Below are 17401 nucleotides of genomic sequence, written 5' to 3'. Positions count from 1 at the left end.
AACATACTATTGTTTTAATAATCAATGTTCATACAATAGTGTAACACATACACAAACTTAATTATAATTATAGTTGACTAATTATAAATAATTTCACAAAGATTCCAGTTTTTTTTATAATGTACTTTTAGATAATTACTTCACGATATAGTTTTGGTTTTAGAAGACACATCTTTATAAGCTGAATATTTTTCCATTAGTAAGTATAGAAGAGTTTCTCAGATATCACATTTGATTAACTAGTTGTATTAAATTTTTTAAATTTGTGTATAAATTTATTTAAGTTTGATTTTGAAGAAGAGATTGAGCTGTCTATGATAATTTCGTGGGAAATGTTTATTAAACCAACTTAATCTAGAAATATTACCTTGTTCAACAACATTTTTTAAAATCAATTAGTTGCTTTCTAAAATATTATGGATGTTTTTCATTTTAAACAAAGTCAAATTCATTTAAATGAAAAAGGAAAGAGAGAAGAAGAGATTGAGTATGGTGGAAAAGAGAAGAAATGGACATGGAAAAAAGAAGATGAAGATGAAGATGAAGATGAAGAAGAGTGGAATAAAAAAATATTTTTTAAATATAAAATAATAATTCTATAGTTTATAATTGAGCCAAAACAAAAATTGGCATAAAAGGATAATACAAAAGAATTATTAAAGCTAATGTGATATACTTCCTGAACTGAATTCTGCCAAGAAACAAAAGATACCGGTGATTGATTTGAACGATATGATACTTTGAAATTTACGACTACAAATTCGAAAAAGCACAATTCAAACCCTAAATCAATTTCGATGCCATGGAAATCACTTTTCTCTCTTCCCCTTCTCCAATCCACCATCGTCTTTACCTAGGTTAGTCATTTTTTTCTTCTCTTATTTCTTTCTCTAACTCCCCACAACGATTTTTACTAATTTCTTTCCCATCTTTTCATCTTTAGGCCACAATGAAGCGAGATTCTTCGCGGGATCCTCTTCCACCCTTGTAAGTATTTCTTTATCATTCTATTCCGTTTCATGTTTTAGTTTTTTTTTTTATTGAATCCCATTCCTGTTGCAGTTGTGTTCTCACCGTTCTGCAACAACTTATAAGCACCCAATTTTGTGGACTTCACATAAGGGTAAGTGTGTGGGTCTATCTGATTATGCATTCTTAATAACAACTTACATTTCAAAAGATTCTTTACTAATCTGGTGTTTGTTTGTTAGTTTGTTTGTTTCTTCTTGATACATGGCTGAGGGTGTAATGATTGTATATAGTGAATTGGTAAATGACTGATTGTCGTTTTATTTATTATTTATCTTGCTTTTCCTCTGTAGCTCCTCAATGTAGCATGCTAGGAATCTCCAAGAAGCTTGAAAATGTATCATGGCTGTTTGATAGTACTAAATTTCTTGTTCAGAATAAATTTCCCAGAGATGTAGTTGTTAGATCTGAACTTACTGCAGCTGGGTCTGCCGAAGATGGCTATTTGCTACCTGGTATGTATAATACGTTCTATTTGGTTAGATTTTTGTGTGATTTGTGTTTGAACTGGGATGCTGATTTATTTTGTCAAGTATTTATCTTCACTTACTTGCAGAGCTGAAAGTGGAATCTAAAGTCAGGGGAGCTTGCTTTTATGTTGTCACAGCCTTCAGTGCCATATTTCTTTTTGTACTGATGTTGGCTGGACATCCGTTGGTACTCCTGTTTGATCGCCATCGAAGAAAGTTCCATCATTTTGTTGCCAAAGTGTGGGCTGCATTGACTGTAGCACCATTTTTCAAAATTGAATTTGAGGGAATGGAGAATCTGCCACCCCCAGATACCCCTGCTGTGTATGTTTCGAATCATCAGAGTTTTCTAGACATATATACTCTTCTTACATTAGGAAGAAGCTTCAAGTTCATTAGCAAGACCGGGATATTTCTCTTTCCAATAATTGGGTGGGCAATGTTTCTTTTGGGTGTCATTCCTTTGAAGCGCATGGACAGCCGAAGTCAGCTGGTATTCTTTCTCTATTATTGTTATTGCTGTTAATTTTAACCAGTTCTTATTTGGATGGTACTGTTTTCTGGGAATTCATTCCCCCCTTTGGCTTAAAAGATATGAATGACCTTCAAGTCACAGTTTTGTTTGCTTCTTAATCTATAGGACTGTCTTAAACGATGCATGGATTTGATAAAGAAAGGAGCCTCTGTTTTTTTCTTTCCAGAGGGAACACGCAGTAAAGATGGAAAACTAGGCACATTCAAGGTGAGTTTGTGTCTAAATTCTTGTAATCATTAACCATTGCCATGTTTATAGATAATTATAATCTAGGAATAAACTGATGGACTCTGAGATCCAAGTTAGATAGGAAAGGATCCATTAAAGGCTTGAAGTTTGTTGATTATTACGAGTGTACGTGGTAGAAAAATAACTGATTTTGTATTAGCATTTTTATATTAGAAAGAAGTTCTCTATTATAAATTGCATGGTGACCATGGTAGTAATCCCTCTTTACCACTTCCGCTGTACAACAGTTATTAATCAATTGTCCGAAAAAATAAAGGGCAGGGAAGATAAGAGTAAGGATGGGAAGATAAGAGTAAGATATAATATATCACTTGTTGTAAGATGTGCTATAATCACTATCCTAAAAACTTATTACACCTATTTATACTAATTATTTCATTAATCATATAGGTCTAGTACTAGAGTACTGCAAGGAATACAAACCTAATCCAGCAATAGTAACGTAAGATGACCCCTAAAAGAATAAGAACTGAATTGTAGACTATAACAAAACTTGCATTGCATTATAGAGTAATACAGAATGAAGATGGCTGTAATGATGTGCTTTCAAATGAGCTGTACTGCATGAAATATTGCATGGCCAAGGAGGTAAAAGCAACACGTTGCTGGTTTTTTTTGGCATGCTTTGTCACTGAATTCAGTTGCCAGTTAATTCATCGACCAACTCCGATTAAAAAGGTCGAGAAACTCATTAAGAAACCACCCAAAGAAAATAAAAAGGGTAAAAGAGTAGAAGCAGACACTGTTGTTGACTGGAAGGTTGTGTGAAATAGGAGAAAATACTAAGTCTCGAATTGCAGGAGTTAGTGTTGAATTAGCGGCAAAATAGAGAATAATGGGAAAAAGGCTGGAAGAGAAAGAAAAATTATTTTTTGGGTTTCAACTATAGGATGGTGACAGCTAAGCGACTAACAATGGTCTTTCTTTGGTAACATGCTACAAGTTGTAAATGGATGGAAACGTAGGAAGAACAGAAATAATACATACTGATAATACTTTCCTATACCTACCTACCAGTATGTTTCGTGAATGTTGTTAATGAACATGAAGTTTATTATCAAACAAGAGAGTGTATTTGCTCTGCATAGTTTTTAAATAAAATTAAAAGTAGAAGAGCTGGGAGAAAAAGGTTAGCTCCAATGTGCTCTCCAGCCAATAGGTGGTGTCGGCTGGACAATTTGTATATTACAATAGATAGCACAATACAAGGAAAGCATTTGTTATAATAATATAATAAAAAAATAGGATAGTGAAATGAAATTAATAAATGCCTTTGGTAAAAGAAGATAATACCTTAAAAAATACAGGAGTGTATTCAGTTTTCCCATACTGACAGAAAGTTAAGTATACTGGATATGAAAATTAGAATGGGGCATGGGAATTTAACGCAGTGACTACACTAGGTTTGTGGTGGTGAGTAAAGCATAATTGACTCTCAGGATTTGGCTTGTATGATGATTATGGAATGTAACTCGAAATAAATTAATTTCAACTATTTTATTTTCTGTTTTGTACATATCTTTACTGTCTGAGACTTAAATCAGTGAACTGACTCGATTCTTTTGCAACTTTCTTTGGGGAATTTGCAGAAGGGTGCTTTCAGTGTAGCTGCTAAGACAAATGCTCCACTCGTACCTATTACCCTTATTGGAACTGGTCAAATCATGCCTGCAGGAAAGGAGGGTATAGTGAACGTTGGTTCTGTGAAAGTGGTTATACATAAACCCATTATTGGAAAGGAATCTGACATGTTATGCGAAGAGGCTAGGAAGGCAATCGCAAGTGTACTGACTCAAAGCTGATAAATAGACGGCAAAAGTGTTCTTCCTGAAGTGAGCTATGTAGTTATATAATCAAATGCCTGCATCTTCGTTGGAGAATGGATTCCCTCTTGAAATTTGAAATGAAAGAGTAAAGTGCTTTCGTCTTATCCCTTCATGAATTTCAAACACAAGTTTTACAGAATCTTTTTGTAAAATATATTAAATTAAATAAATATAATGACTAAGATGTTTTTTTTATTAGGGAGTAGGGATCATTAGTATTTTGTAGCAAGCATATTTTGGTATTGTATGGATCAAGGTGATCAGATATGTGTACTATTTATTTTGTTTCTACGAACCCTATTCATTATTTGTTACTGCTATAAGATGACAACTTCGCAAATTTAATCCTGTGTGCATGTTGTTTTCTTTTTTGGGAATGTTTCTGAGATGAATTATCATGTTCTTACTGAATATTTTGTTACTTCCTGTGTTGCAGTCATGCTTTGCTTAGGTGGGACTATCTTGATTCACGTTGGAACACCTGGTGATTTTCTTCAGGAGAAAGTAGGGGCCTGCATTACACTTACACAAGGATTTTTAGATGTCAGAATCACTGATGCTTAAGTTTTTAGACGACTTTTCACCTTTTATGAGAAGATTTTACATTATGTGCAAGAAAATGTCGAAAAAGTAACTAATCCATTCTTCACCTAATAATGGGGAATTTGGCAATGTACCGTATAAATGGTCCAACACAATAAGCTGTGTTTTTTTAGAAGGATATGTATTTTATAACCATTTTCTAATGCTTACATTAGGCAAGTTAAGGTAGTTTTTTTTAGTACATTTTATACTGTTTTTATTCAATTTAATTCTTTATCTTTTATTGCAACAAGAAAAGACAATTCATTATAAATAGTCCCTGAAAATTTAGAAACAAGTATCATTACCATCTCTTAATATTTTTGGGAAATGATTTTGTCATTAATTGAAGGGATCTTTCAGACATCAACTTTCTTTTATAGGAACTCTAGATGCTGGATTATTGTCAATGTAGTACAAAAATGTTGATAGACTAACATAATAAATTGAATTTCATTGGTTTCTATGTTTTTCTTTTTTTAATTTTTAACTACAAGTAATCGAATATATTTAGTATTTTTTATAGTTAAAGGGTTGCTTTCACCTTAATTTTTTGTGTAATACTTTTAAATATTTTCACCTTAAAGAATTTATTTTGACAGCCCTAAAAGAAAATCATCATTCGTTTATGAACTTGAGAAAATATAATCGTTGATATAGTTATTCTTCTTTTGTTAGGTTAAACTCTCACAAAGTTGTTCTCAGTTTTTTAAAACTAAAGTTAAATAGTTTCTAAAAAAGAAGCAACTTGATATTCCCTATTTTACTAAAGTTATTTATTTAATGAGCATTTTAACGATTTTTTAATAATAAATAATTTGGGTTGAATTGATTTAAAAATAGCATATTCTTCTTAATTGGATTGTTTTTGGCTTGCTATTTTGTCTTTTCCTAGGCACCTTATCTAATCCCTTCGCGGACACGTGTCACCGTTGTTCTTCACTTCGCGACTAAAACGACGTCGTTATTCCGTTGGGATACTTTACCTCTGACGTTCAGAACACGCACTTCACACTCGGTTTCACAGTGCACACTTCAGACGGAAGAGAAGAGACGACAATGGCGGGTTTTGGCGGGAAAAAAGTGCACCAAATGATCGTCGGTTTCGGCGGCAGTGGCTTCGGCCAGGTCGCCATCGCTGTCGCCATCTCCTTCCTCGTCCGCGTCTTCTCCGCTCCCGGCCCTGCTCTCCCGCCGGAAAACGACCCCGATGATACGCTGGAGAACGGTTCTGACGATTCCGAAGCTGGTGCCACCGGAAAGGTCACACCGGTCACAATCAGCTGGAGAAACATCAATTGCTCCCTTTCGGATAAATCCTCCAAGTCCGTGAGTTCCTGTTTCCTTCTATTTTTGGATGCTATCTAACATACTGTTGATTGAGCTTGAGTATTGCAGGCTTTGGATCTTTATTGTAATTAGTCTGTTAATCATTTCGTTACATGCTCTCTGCATTTTGCTTCTACCTTTGTAATTTGCATGTTTCACATGAACCTTTGTATTAGTTGCTTAGTAGTGTATCTTAGGGATTTGTTGATTTTTTTTTGGTTTATTTTTTATAATTTGGTGATTATTGGATGGTGATGTTAATGAATAGGTGAGATTTCTGCTTAGAAATGTCAGTGGAGAAGCGAGGCCTGGAAGGTTATTAGCCATAATGGGACCTTCAGGTTCAGGGAAGACAACGTTGCTTAATGTTCTTGCGGGTCAGCTCACGGCCTCTCCTCGGTTGCATTTGAGTGGTGTTTTGGAGTTCAATGGAAAGCCTGCTTCGAAGAACACGTACAAGTATGCTTGTTTGTTTATGAATTGTATTTGCTGTAATTTTTTTTAATGTTTTCAGTTGCTTGCCGAAAAGAAGATTAATTAAGATGCCTTTCCTTATTGGTGTAGGTTTGCATATGTGAGACAGGAGGATCTCTTTTTCTCGCAGCTCACTGTGAGGGAGACTTTATCTCTTGCTACCGAACTTCAGCTTCCCGACATATCTTCTGCGGAAGAGAGGGATGAGTTCGTGAACACTCTTCTTTTCAAACTAGGCTTGGTATGATTGCTTTTGTATTCCGGCCATAATCTGTTTAGTGCAAAGTGGTTACTGCTAGTATATTAGAATATAAGAACAGTTTTAAATAGGTTATTCTACAATCCTTTATATTTTCCTTGAAGAATGAATTTCAATTCATCCATTGTGATCAGCTACAAGTCTGCAACTACAATTTGTATTTAAATAGTTTTTTCAGCTTTCCCCTTTCAGATTTATGATACAAAATGTGTTGCACTTGCTGATAGTTGTATGGTACTGATACTCCCTTTGGCATCTGTCTGTTTTTTCTTCAAAAGGTTAGTTGTGCTGATACCAATGTTGGTGATGCAAAAGTTCGTGGAATTAGTGGTGGGGAAAAGAAACGCTTGTCCATGGCATGTGAACTGCTTGCAAGTCCATCTGTTATATTTTCCGATGAACCCACAACAGGTGATCACACGCTTGCAAAGTTTGCTTTTGAATTGAATTTAAACTTTGCATATGATATAGTCTATGTGCATGGTCCGTAAAGCAAGAATATATGGTGCATATAAATAAATATTAAGAAATAGTTCAGGGAGATAAGTTTTGAACCAGAACTGGTTTTTCTAACATTGACATTTATTTGAGGGATTTCTTGTATTTTAATCTATGCAACATATAGCATATTAGCATGTACAAATACACCTTTTCACCTTTGATGATTTTGTCACAAAAAGTCCCTTTTTTATGTCTTTGATGTAATATTGTATAAATGGATTTTCCCAGCCAGTAGTTGCTTCCAAATGTGGTCAATTTTTACAGACAATTATCAGCTCTGTCACTTTGCTTATTTTGTCTTCAAGTTTCTTTGTGTGCTTTCAGGACTTGATGCCTTCCAGGCTGAGAAAGTCATGGAAACTCTCCAGCAACTTGCACAAGATGGTCATACTGTTATATGTTCTATACATCAACCAAGAGGTTCAGTGTATAGTAAATTTGACGATATCATCTTGCTAACAGAGGGTTCGCTTGTTTATGCTGGTCCTGCTCGTGATGAACCACTGGCATACTTCTCAAAATTTGGGTTATCATCTTAGTCTTATTTATATTATGCCATTATACACTCTCCACACTAGGAATTCTCTTAAGTCTGAATATTATATTACTTTACAACCTTTTTCTTTGTAACTGACTTCTTTATACTCAGTTGATAACATAACCATTTCTGTCTGTATTATTCGACAATCTTAATTTAAATTGGTATACTTCTAGCAAAGCCAAGAAATCCAGACTAACAATCTATGTGTTCATTGATCAATCCAAAATCACAGTCCCTATCTTCATACTGTTTGTTTGTTGCAAATATTTAAATTAGAGTAAAAAAAAAGTGCATTGAAATAATTTTATATTATTTTGAACGAGTTCAATAAGCATGTGTTGTCATTGTTAACCAATCATGAATATCCTTATTACGACTATGAGGTGATTATCATAAAATCTAGCAAGATTACTACAGATGGTGATTTGGGATTGGATGGCAGTATGAAAAGCCTTTACATTGCCTGTGCATATGTTATTTATTCTTTTATCTATGACTTTTCACTGTTATGAATAATTGGTTGGTAACTGTCCATGTAACAGGTACCAGTGCCCAGATCATACAAATCCTGCTGAATTTTTGGCTGATCTTATATCCATAGACTACAGTTCTTCTGATAGTGTCTACACCTCTAAAAAAAGAATTGACGGTCTTGTTGAGTCATTCTCGGAAAGGTTGTCAGGAGTTATATATGCAACTCCAATTGCTGTAAACAATCTCTCAAACAGTAGAAAGAAAATCAGCCAGAGGGCAGTAGCAAAGAAGAAAGGAGTTTGGTGGAAGCAATTTTGGTTGCTCCTTAAAAGAGCATGGATGCAGGTCCTCCCTTTTCTAATTTGTTGTCTGTCTTCCCATAGGATAGGAGAACATGGACAAATTGCTTGATAGTACCCGTATAAAGTTTTCCTCTTGCACTAATTTAAGTATCTTGAGGTTTCCTTAAGTCATTTGGCAAGATATAATCACAAAAGTGGGGTTACTATTTATCGTTTTCACATCTTGTATGTTGTGTGGTTAAATTATTTATTTTCTCCATATTATGGAGTCAACATTTTTACTAGATATGTAGTGAAACTTGTTTCTCATTCATTGGATTCATGATTGTCTGGCGGATTAGGCTTCAAGGGATGCTCCAACAAACAAAGTTCGGGCAAGGATGTCAGTTGCATCGGCAATTATCTTTGGGTCAGTATTTTGGAGAATGGGAAATTCTCAGACTTCAATACAAGACAGAATGGGATTGCTTCAGGTATGTGATGTTCTTGATTCTCATATTTCCTTCCCAACAACAGTGAAATGTTTCTATGCTAGATAATTTCATGATGTAAACAAGTTCCAAGGAGAAAAATGAAAAATATCTAATTTGATATTTATGTTATAAAATGTTCACTCATCAACACCTATTTTATTTATTTGTCATGTTAGTTTAGTTATGTTAGTTTAGTTGATCTTTTAAGGTGAAATTCATAAAATAACAGCGAGATTTTTGCTTACTGACATAAAATAAAAATATTATGGGGACCACCAATTAATAGGGATTGTGTTATTCAAAATCTAGTACACTCGACTATGTGTGTTCCATCTTTTATTTATGTAATTGTCTTGACAATCACTTTGAAATGCTTTAAACGCAAATCTTGTTATGTTTTCAACACGACAAATTCAGTTGGCTAAGTTTGTTTTCCTCAATTACATGGTGAGGTTCACAGGTTACTGCAATAAACACAGCTATGGCTGCCCTCACAAAAACCGTAGGTGTGTTTCCCAAGGAACGGGCAATTGTAGATAGAGAACGAGCTAAAGGCTCCTATTCCTTGGGTCCCTATCTGTTGTCAAAATTGTTGGCTGAGCTTCCCATTGGAGCAGCATTTCCATTAATGTTTGGTACTGTTTTGTATCCAATGGCACGTCTTCATCCTACTTTGCAAAGGTCAGTTTCTATCTTGGCCTCTACAAGCTATAGTTTGAATCAAATTTTCATATTTTACTTTTTGTTGGGATAGTAGAGTCAAGGTTTCTATATTTTTTTATATGAAGAGGACCGAGAAATGTGCATGATTTTCTAAGCTGTTCTTCACAATCCATTATTGCCCTTGTTTCATAATTTCATTTATGAGGATTATTTTTCAGTTCCAAAGGCTGTAGCAGGGGTATACATATACATAGGGGGTGCCCAATGAATGTTCTTATAATTAACTCACTAGTTTAATGTTCTAGATTTGGAAAGTTCTGTGGCATTATCACTATGGAATCTTTTGCTGCATCTGCTATGGGTCTTACTGTTGGTGCTATGGTTCCAACCACTGAAGCAGCAATGGCAGTAGGTCCCTCTCTCATGACAGTTTTTATTGTTTTTGGAGGCTACTATGTCAATCCCGAGAATACCCCAATCATCTTCCGCTGGATTCCTAGTTGTTCTCTGATTAGATGGTAAGCTTATTTCTGATTTGAGTGAGCAAGAGGAGTTAACTAGGAACTCAGAACTTGATTGAGCTAAATATCCCTGCAGAGTTTAATAATGGTTTCCTTTGCTCTGATACTAAAGATTATCAAATTGATTTATGCACGCTTTCAGGGCTTTTCAGGGAGTTTCTATCAACGAATTTAGTGGTCTTCAATTTGACCATCAACATTCATTTGATATTCAAACTGGAGAGCAGGTGAGAATAGAATCATGAATCTTTTCATTTCAATTGAAAAAAAAAAGGATATAGTGACCTTTGGACAACAAAACTTTAGAGAAATCTTATGAAGTATTTAAAAAGGAAAACAAAGCTGGGAAACATGGTTCGTTTTGGTTTTTGACTAAATATGTACAAGTGAGGGTGGAACAAAAGTCCTGTCTGAAAGAAAAGACCAGTCATCATCAGTTTTTGAATCAACTCGTATTTTTTAATATTACTTGTTGCATAATCAAGAGAATTATGTTATAATTAAGTGCAGATTCCATTTTATATTTATTAGGACAGATTTGTTAGTGATTTGATTTTATTTGATTTGTACAGCTTTAAACACTCATTATTTCTGGCTTTCATTGCCTATTATTTCTTTCTTTAATTAGGTTGTAAAACAGTCTATAAATAGAGACTCTGCTTCCGCAATTTTTTATTTTTTAGCCTTCATTGCGGTAATCATTTTCCTTGACAACCTTCATTGCTGTAATCATTTTCCTTGACAGCCTTCATTGCTGTAATCATTTTTCTTGACAGCCTTCATTGCTGCAATTATTTTTCTTTTGGACAGCCTTCATTGCTGCAATTATTTTTTTTGTTGGACAGCCTTCATTGCTGCAACTTTTTATTTTCCTTATCCTTTCTCCATTGACCACCACCACCACCTTGCACCATTGACCGTTACTGCCACCGCCATTGACCACCGCCGACCACCACCACTTCCGTCGCTCGCCGGAACTGCCACTGCTCGCCGGAAATCGCCATTGGAAAATTTTTCCGGCGGATTTTTTTTTTGTGTGCGTGAACAGGATCAAATTTTGCCAATCTGAAAAAAGTTGGTTTTGAACTCTCATGGACTCCCTTAGTAAGCCATCTAGCTATTGTTCCTTTACTATGAGTGGTAAGAGTTCTAGTTTTTTATCCTTTAATGCTTCTAGTACTGAAAATATCTGGATTATAGACTCTGGTGCTACTGATCATATGACACCTCATTCCTCTTTTTTTTCATCCTACACTACTTTATCCGGTAAGCCATATATTACTGTTGCTAATGGTTCCACTACCCCCATTAATGGTTGTGGTAACATTCACCTTCAACCTTCATTTCCTTTAAAAAATGTGCTTCATGTTCCCAAACTATCCAATAACCTCTTGTCTATTCAAAAGATTACCCAAGATTTAAATTGTGCAGTGGTATTTTTCCCTTCCCATTGTGTTTTTCAGGATCTTGCCACGGGGAAGACTATTGGAATTGCTAAAGAGCAGGGCGGGTTATATTATTTACAACATGAAGAAAGTAAAAAGGGTGCTAGACTACAGGCACACACTTCTAATTTTCAGCAAGGTCGTGAATCTGGGTCATCCTCTCAGATATGGCTTCAACACAGACGTCTTGGTCATCCTCCATTTAGTACCCTAAAGTCCTTATTTCCTGTTTTATTTACAAAAGTGTCTGCTGAGTCATTTCATTGTGATGTTTGTCAGTTTGCTAAACACCATCGGACAACTTTTACTCCCAATGGTAATAAAAGTTCTAAACCTTTTGATCTTATTCATTCAGATGTATGGGGACCTTCACCTATTCCTAATATCTCGGGTGCAAAATGGTTTGTTTCATTTATTGATGATTGTACTCGGGTTACTTGGATATTCCTCATGAAAGATAAGTCTGAAGTTTTTCACTTGTTTGTAAAGTTTTACAGAATGATTCAAACACAATTTGAAAGTCCAATTAAGAGATTGCGTTCTGATAATGGAAGAGAATATGTGAACCAAAACCTTTCCAAGTTCCTTGAGGAAAATGGAGTTGTTCATGAATTAACATGTGTGGACACTCCTCAACAAAATGGGGTTGCTGAAAGGAAAAATCGTCATCTCCTTGAGGTTACTCGAGCTTTACTTTTCCAAACATCTGTTCCTAGATCTTACTGGGGGGAAGCAGTCCTGACTGCCACTTATTTGATTAATAGATTACCCTCTCGGGTTTTAGAGGGTGTTGCTCCTATTCAGGTTATGACCACATTCTATCCTTCTATTCCCATGTTGAATAGTCTTCAGAATCGTGTCTTTGGTTGTCCTGCTTTTGTCCATGTTCATAGTCCTTATCGGGGTAAGTTAGATCCTCGTGCCATCAAATGTGTCTTCATCGGTTATGCCCCCAACAAAAAGGGGTACAAATGTTATCATCCTCAAAGTTGTAAAGTGTATATTTCCAAATATGTCACCTTCCATGAAACAGAGTCTTTCTTTCCTAGTTCTCAGCTTCAGGGGGAGAGTATTCAAGAAGCTGAGGACCTTGAGTTGCCACCTTTTCTTTTGTTGCAGGATTTCGTTCTTAGGGAGGATGACAAAGACCCTGCACCAACATCATTACCAGAGAAGAATAATGAAGACAAATATTTTGGAAAACAATATCAGCGAAGGCAACAAGAACCCGTCCTGGTCGAACAGCAACTTCAATTGTCTGAACCGGAGGTAAGAACTCATACCAGTGAGACTCTTGAGGACACCTTAAATACTGCTTTTGAACCTAACCTAAATGATTTACCTATTGCCTTGAGAAAAGAAAAAAGATCTTGTGCCAAATATCCTATATCCCAATTTGTGTCTATAGAAAAACTTTCTATGCAGCACCAGAGTTTTCTTTCAGCTATTGATTCTATAAAAATCCCTTCATCGGTACAAGAAGCCTTAAAAGATGAGAACTGGATTCGAGCCATGAATGAAGAAATGAGCGCGTTAGAAAGGAATGAGACTTGGGAGATTATAGAGAGACCAAAAGATAAGAAAGCAGTGGGTTGTAGGTGGATATACACAGTTAAGTATAAGTCTGATGGCACACTCGATCGGTATAAAGCAAGGTTGGTTGCAAAAGGGTACACTCAAACCTATGGGATCGATTATGAGGAGACTTTTGCTCCAGTGGCAAAAATGAATACCGTCAGGATTATTCTCTCCCTGGCAGCACACTTTGGTTGGGCAATGCATCAATTTGATGTTAAAAATGCCTTCTTGCATGGAAGCTTGGAGGAAGAAGTATACATGGAGATTCCACCTGGTTATGGTATTGTTAATGAAGGGAATAAGGCGTGCAAACTTAAGAAGGCCCTATATGGTCTTAAACAATCACCTCGTGCTTGGTTTGGAAGGTTAACTCAAGCTATGGTATCTTTGGGGTACCGACAAAAGCCAAGGTGACCATACTCTGTTTATAAAACATTCTCAGAATGGTAAACTCACTCTACTTTTGGTCTATGTAGATGATATGATTATTACAGGTGATGATGAGATTGAAAAACAAAATTTGAGGGAGAGACTAGCTGCTCAATTTGAAATGAAAGATCTTGGGAAGCTGAAGTACTTCCTTGGGATAGAGGTTGCTTACTCGAGACAGGGCATCTTTATTTCTCAAAGGAAATACATCCTTGATCTTCTCAAAGAGATTGGTAAGTTGGGTTGTAAGCCCACTGGAGTGCCAATAGAGCAAAATCATAGGATTGGGAATGATGAGGAAAACCCAAAAGTGGAGAAGACACAATATCAAAGACTTGTGGGAAAACTCATTTATCTTTCACACATTAGGCCAGATATAGCCTATGCAGTTAGTGTGGTTAGTCAATTTATGCATGATCCAAGAGAAAGACACTTGCAGACAGTAGATAAAATTATTCAGTACTTAAAAGCCTCTCCAGGAAAAGGATTGCTATTCAAAAAGGGGGAAAACTTATCCATGAAAGTATATACTGATGCTGACTATGCAGGATCGATTGTTGATAGGAGATCCACCACAGGGTACTGCATGTTCTTGGGTGGAAATCTGGTGACATGGAGGAGCAAGAAGCAAAATGTAGTTGCAAGATCAAGTGCAGAGGCAGAATTTAGAGCCATGGCTCAAGGGGTGTGTGAACTCTTATGGATGAAGATTATACTTGATGACCTAAAAATAAAATATGAAGCTCCTATGGGTTTGGCATGTGATAATAAGTCCGCTATCAGTATTGCACACAATCCGGTTCAACATGATCGAACAAAGCACGTAGAGATAGATCGAAACTTTATTAAAGAGAAGTTGGATGATGGTCTTATAGCCACTGAGTACATCCCTTCAAGACTCCAATTGGCAGATATGTTTACTAAGGGACTTTCCACAAAACAATTCGAAGATCTTACTTGCAAGTTGGGAATGATAGATATACATTCACCAACTTGAGGGGGAGTGTTGCATAATCAGGAGAATTATGTTATAATTAAGTGCAGATTCCATTTTATATTTATTAGGACAGATTTGTTAGTGATTTGATTTTATTTGATTTGTCCAGCTTTAAACACTCATTATTTCTGGCTTTCATTGCCTATTATTTCTTTCTTTAATTAGGTTGTAAAACAGTCTATAAATAGAGACTGTAATCACATTTGTAAGAAATCTCAGAAATATATTTCATCTATTTCTTTCCACTAGTCCTATGAGCCGGTTTTATGGGGTTGAGTTAGGCTTAAAGTCCACTTCTTAATATGGTATCAGAGCCATTTCGAGCCTATCCTAGCGAGTGTTTGTTGGGCTTATTAGGCCACCCGCTATCGGACCACCCATAATATATAGTCCCACGCACGAGTTGGCAGTCTCGGCGTGAGGGGGGTGTGTTGGCGATCCCACATCGACTAGAGATTAGAGCCTTTCATTGTATATAAGTGGGTGCAAACCTCAACCCTATGAGCCGGTTTTATGGGGTTGAGTTAGGCTTAAAGTCCATTTCTTAATATTACTGAACTATGGTTGTTGCTTGAGTAGTGATGTTTTAATTCTCTCTCCATCATGTAAATAATAATTTTAGAATATTAACCTGGACTTATAATATGCTCTCACTCAACCATTTCTGTTTAAGTTGAAATTAAATTGTGATCTGTTGTCATCACTTGGATAAGTGTTTCTGGAATGAATACTATCACACAATTATACAAATTACCTATCTGCATTTCCACTGTTTGGAATATGTGGAAAAAGTAGTAGTTTATTTATTTTCTATGTGCTTTGTTGAATGCCGAACCAACTCACTTTTGTATTCCCTTCGCTTTTTCACAGGCGCTAGAGCGAATTTCCTTTGGGAAAAGTAGGATTAGGGATACGGTGATAGCACAAAATAGAATACTACTATTTTGGTATTGCACCACCTATCTTCTCCTCGAGAAAAACAAACCCAAATACCAGCAACTTGAAATCCCCATCGACGACATTGACGACAACACGTCACTTTTAAAACTCGAGGAGATCAATTCTGAAGAAGTTGATCAGACACTTGAGGCTCCGCCAGTCGTCCAAGTTGATTCCAACCAGCCCCCTGAGTCACCCAGAGTAGATTTTGTTGGCCCTTTTGTCCTCGAAGGTTTGTAATCAGCTGGGCCTACTGCTGTTCATATCAGATATTCATCTATTTATTGATTTATCTAATACAGGTGCTAAGTAGAAAGATACCTTTGCAAAGGATGACCAGCAAATACTGAGACAGTAAGCCGTTTCCTATAGAACAAGACCACATACACAATGTGATAATTGGACAACGAAAACATCAGCTAATGCTTACAGGATGTTAGTTATTTTGGCCGAATTACAGTCTGTTAGATGTCATATCATAATAAACAGTGATGGGGGATAATCCGGGACTGTCTCATGTTGGTTCATTTGATTATAATTCAATGGCCAGAGATTATGTGGAATCATCCATGAGATTGGTTTTTCTTGACTGTTACTACCGTGACCAACAATTTGTGAAAATTGAGGTTGGTCACGGTGTTTTTCTTCTATGAACTTAGTCTTGAGTTACATTGGCCTAATAGATTTTTTCTTCCTACGTAACTTGTGGGTTTATTTCCTATTTTTCCCCCGGTGATAACGCGGCGTATTTTCCAATTCCTAACATGATATTTGGAGGGAGAAAATTGAAGGAAAATCTCTGCCGTTGGTAAAAAGTTCAGAAGACAATAAAGAAACAGGAATAGCAATTTCTCTCCTTTTACCGATTGGATCAAAGTAGCGGAATGGAAAATAACTATTTAAGGAGGAGACGAGTGCAAAACTAAATTTTCTTATTGTTGGTAAGGAAAGGATAGAAAATAATTTAGTTCACATTTCAAAAAAACGTTTAAATAGTTTAAATGATGATATATTTCTTGAATTTTTTTTGTTTATCACAAATAAGAAAGTCACTTTAAAGGGATTGCACTCATTTAATTAGAAATTGCAATAAATATGAATTTAGTGTTTTTATTAAAAAGTTGACAAATTTAGTATCTACAACAAATTGTAACAAAGTGAGATATAAAATCGTGTTATAGTTTCAGTGCGTGTATAGATATTATTTTCTCAATTTATAGGTTTATTATTCACGTATTTTTAATTTTAATATTTAACTGGGACAATTTATTTGTTTCTTTTAAGAATTCAAGTATTACTTTTCCATTAAAAGAATCAAATAAGGGGTTTCTATTTCCTTTTAAAAATTCTTCTTCTTTATCCTTTCCTTTTATTTTCCATAGAATTAAACAGATCAATAGAAGTCAAAATAGCTTTGCTTTTTCTCGTCCCCAGAGATTTGACCTTTGTCACCGTTGCCACGGTATCACGAGTTCAATTTATCAATTTGTTATTTTCTTTATGTTTCATTCGTTTAATTTACAAATCAAGTATTTTATTCTTATAAATTTTTTATTTTAAAATTTCTTAAGTGAAGTTGCCATGTCAAAACAAAAAATTCAATAACGGAGTCATTTAAAACACATAAGCGTTCAAATAGTTTAATTTAATATTGTAACGTATGCTTTTGGGATTGGCCCGATTAACGAACATTCTATGATTAGCTACATTTATTTGATTTAAAAATTGAAGTGTCTTCCAAATTGCAATATATTATGGAGATAATGTTGAGGTAGTTATTTATAC

The 17401-nt window shown here is 35.5% G+C and overlaps 2 protein-coding genes across 4 annotated transcripts; both read left to right on the top strand.

The window, feature by feature from the left end:
* Positions 1-626: 626 nt before the first annotated feature.
* Positions 627-4893, top strand: LOC137829995 (1-acyl-sn-glycerol-3-phosphate acyltransferase BAT2, chloroplastic). Of its 3 annotated transcripts, none has more exons than XR_011084123.2 (8): positions 627-857; positions 944-987; positions 1063-1123; positions 1323-1484; positions 1586-1992; positions 2140-2241; positions 3873-4194; positions 4546-4893. XR_011084123.2 is itself a non-coding variant. In XM_068637058.2 (8 exons), the coding sequence occupies exons 1-7, from the start codon at positions 803-805 to the stop codon at positions 4083-4085; spliced, it is 1044 nt and encodes a 347-aa protein (XP_068493159.2). In that variant the 5' UTR covers positions 672-802; the 3' UTR covers positions 4086-4115; positions 4546-4893. The 3 variants fall into 3 exon arrangements, 1 of the variants encoding a protein (XP_068493159.2); XM_068637058.2 differs by having other exon boundaries at positions 672-857; positions 3873-4115; XR_016523004.1 differs by having other exon boundaries at positions 682-857; positions 1406-1484.
* A 664-nt stretch (positions 4894-5557) lies between these two features.
* Positions 5558-16318, top strand: ABCG7 (ABC-2 type transporter family protein). Its single transcript, XM_068637056.2, has 12 exons — positions 5558-6020; positions 6289-6479; positions 6585-6735; positions 7032-7164; positions 7579-7780; positions 8338-8614; positions 8913-9044; positions 9505-9725; positions 10013-10225; positions 10371-10455; positions 15548-15848; positions 15919-16318. Exons 1-12 carry the CDS (start codon positions 5751-5753, stop codon positions 15927-15929), a joined length of 2187 nt encoding a protein of 728 aa, XP_068493157.2. The 5' UTR covers positions 5558-5750; the 3' UTR covers positions 15930-16318.
* Positions 16319-17401: the final 1083 nt, after the last annotated feature.

Source organism: Phaseolus vulgaris, chromosome 7 (genome assembly GCF_051622355.1).
Source record: "Phaseolus vulgaris cultivar YP4 chromosome 7, ASM5162235v1, whole genome shotgun sequence".
In the NCBI taxonomy this organism is placed as follows: Eukaryota; Viridiplantae; Streptophyta; class Magnoliopsida; order Fabales; family Fabaceae; genus Phaseolus; species Phaseolus vulgaris.
The sequence above is the reverse complement of the archived record's forward strand: the minus strand, read 5'-3'. Positions and strand labels throughout refer to the sequence as shown.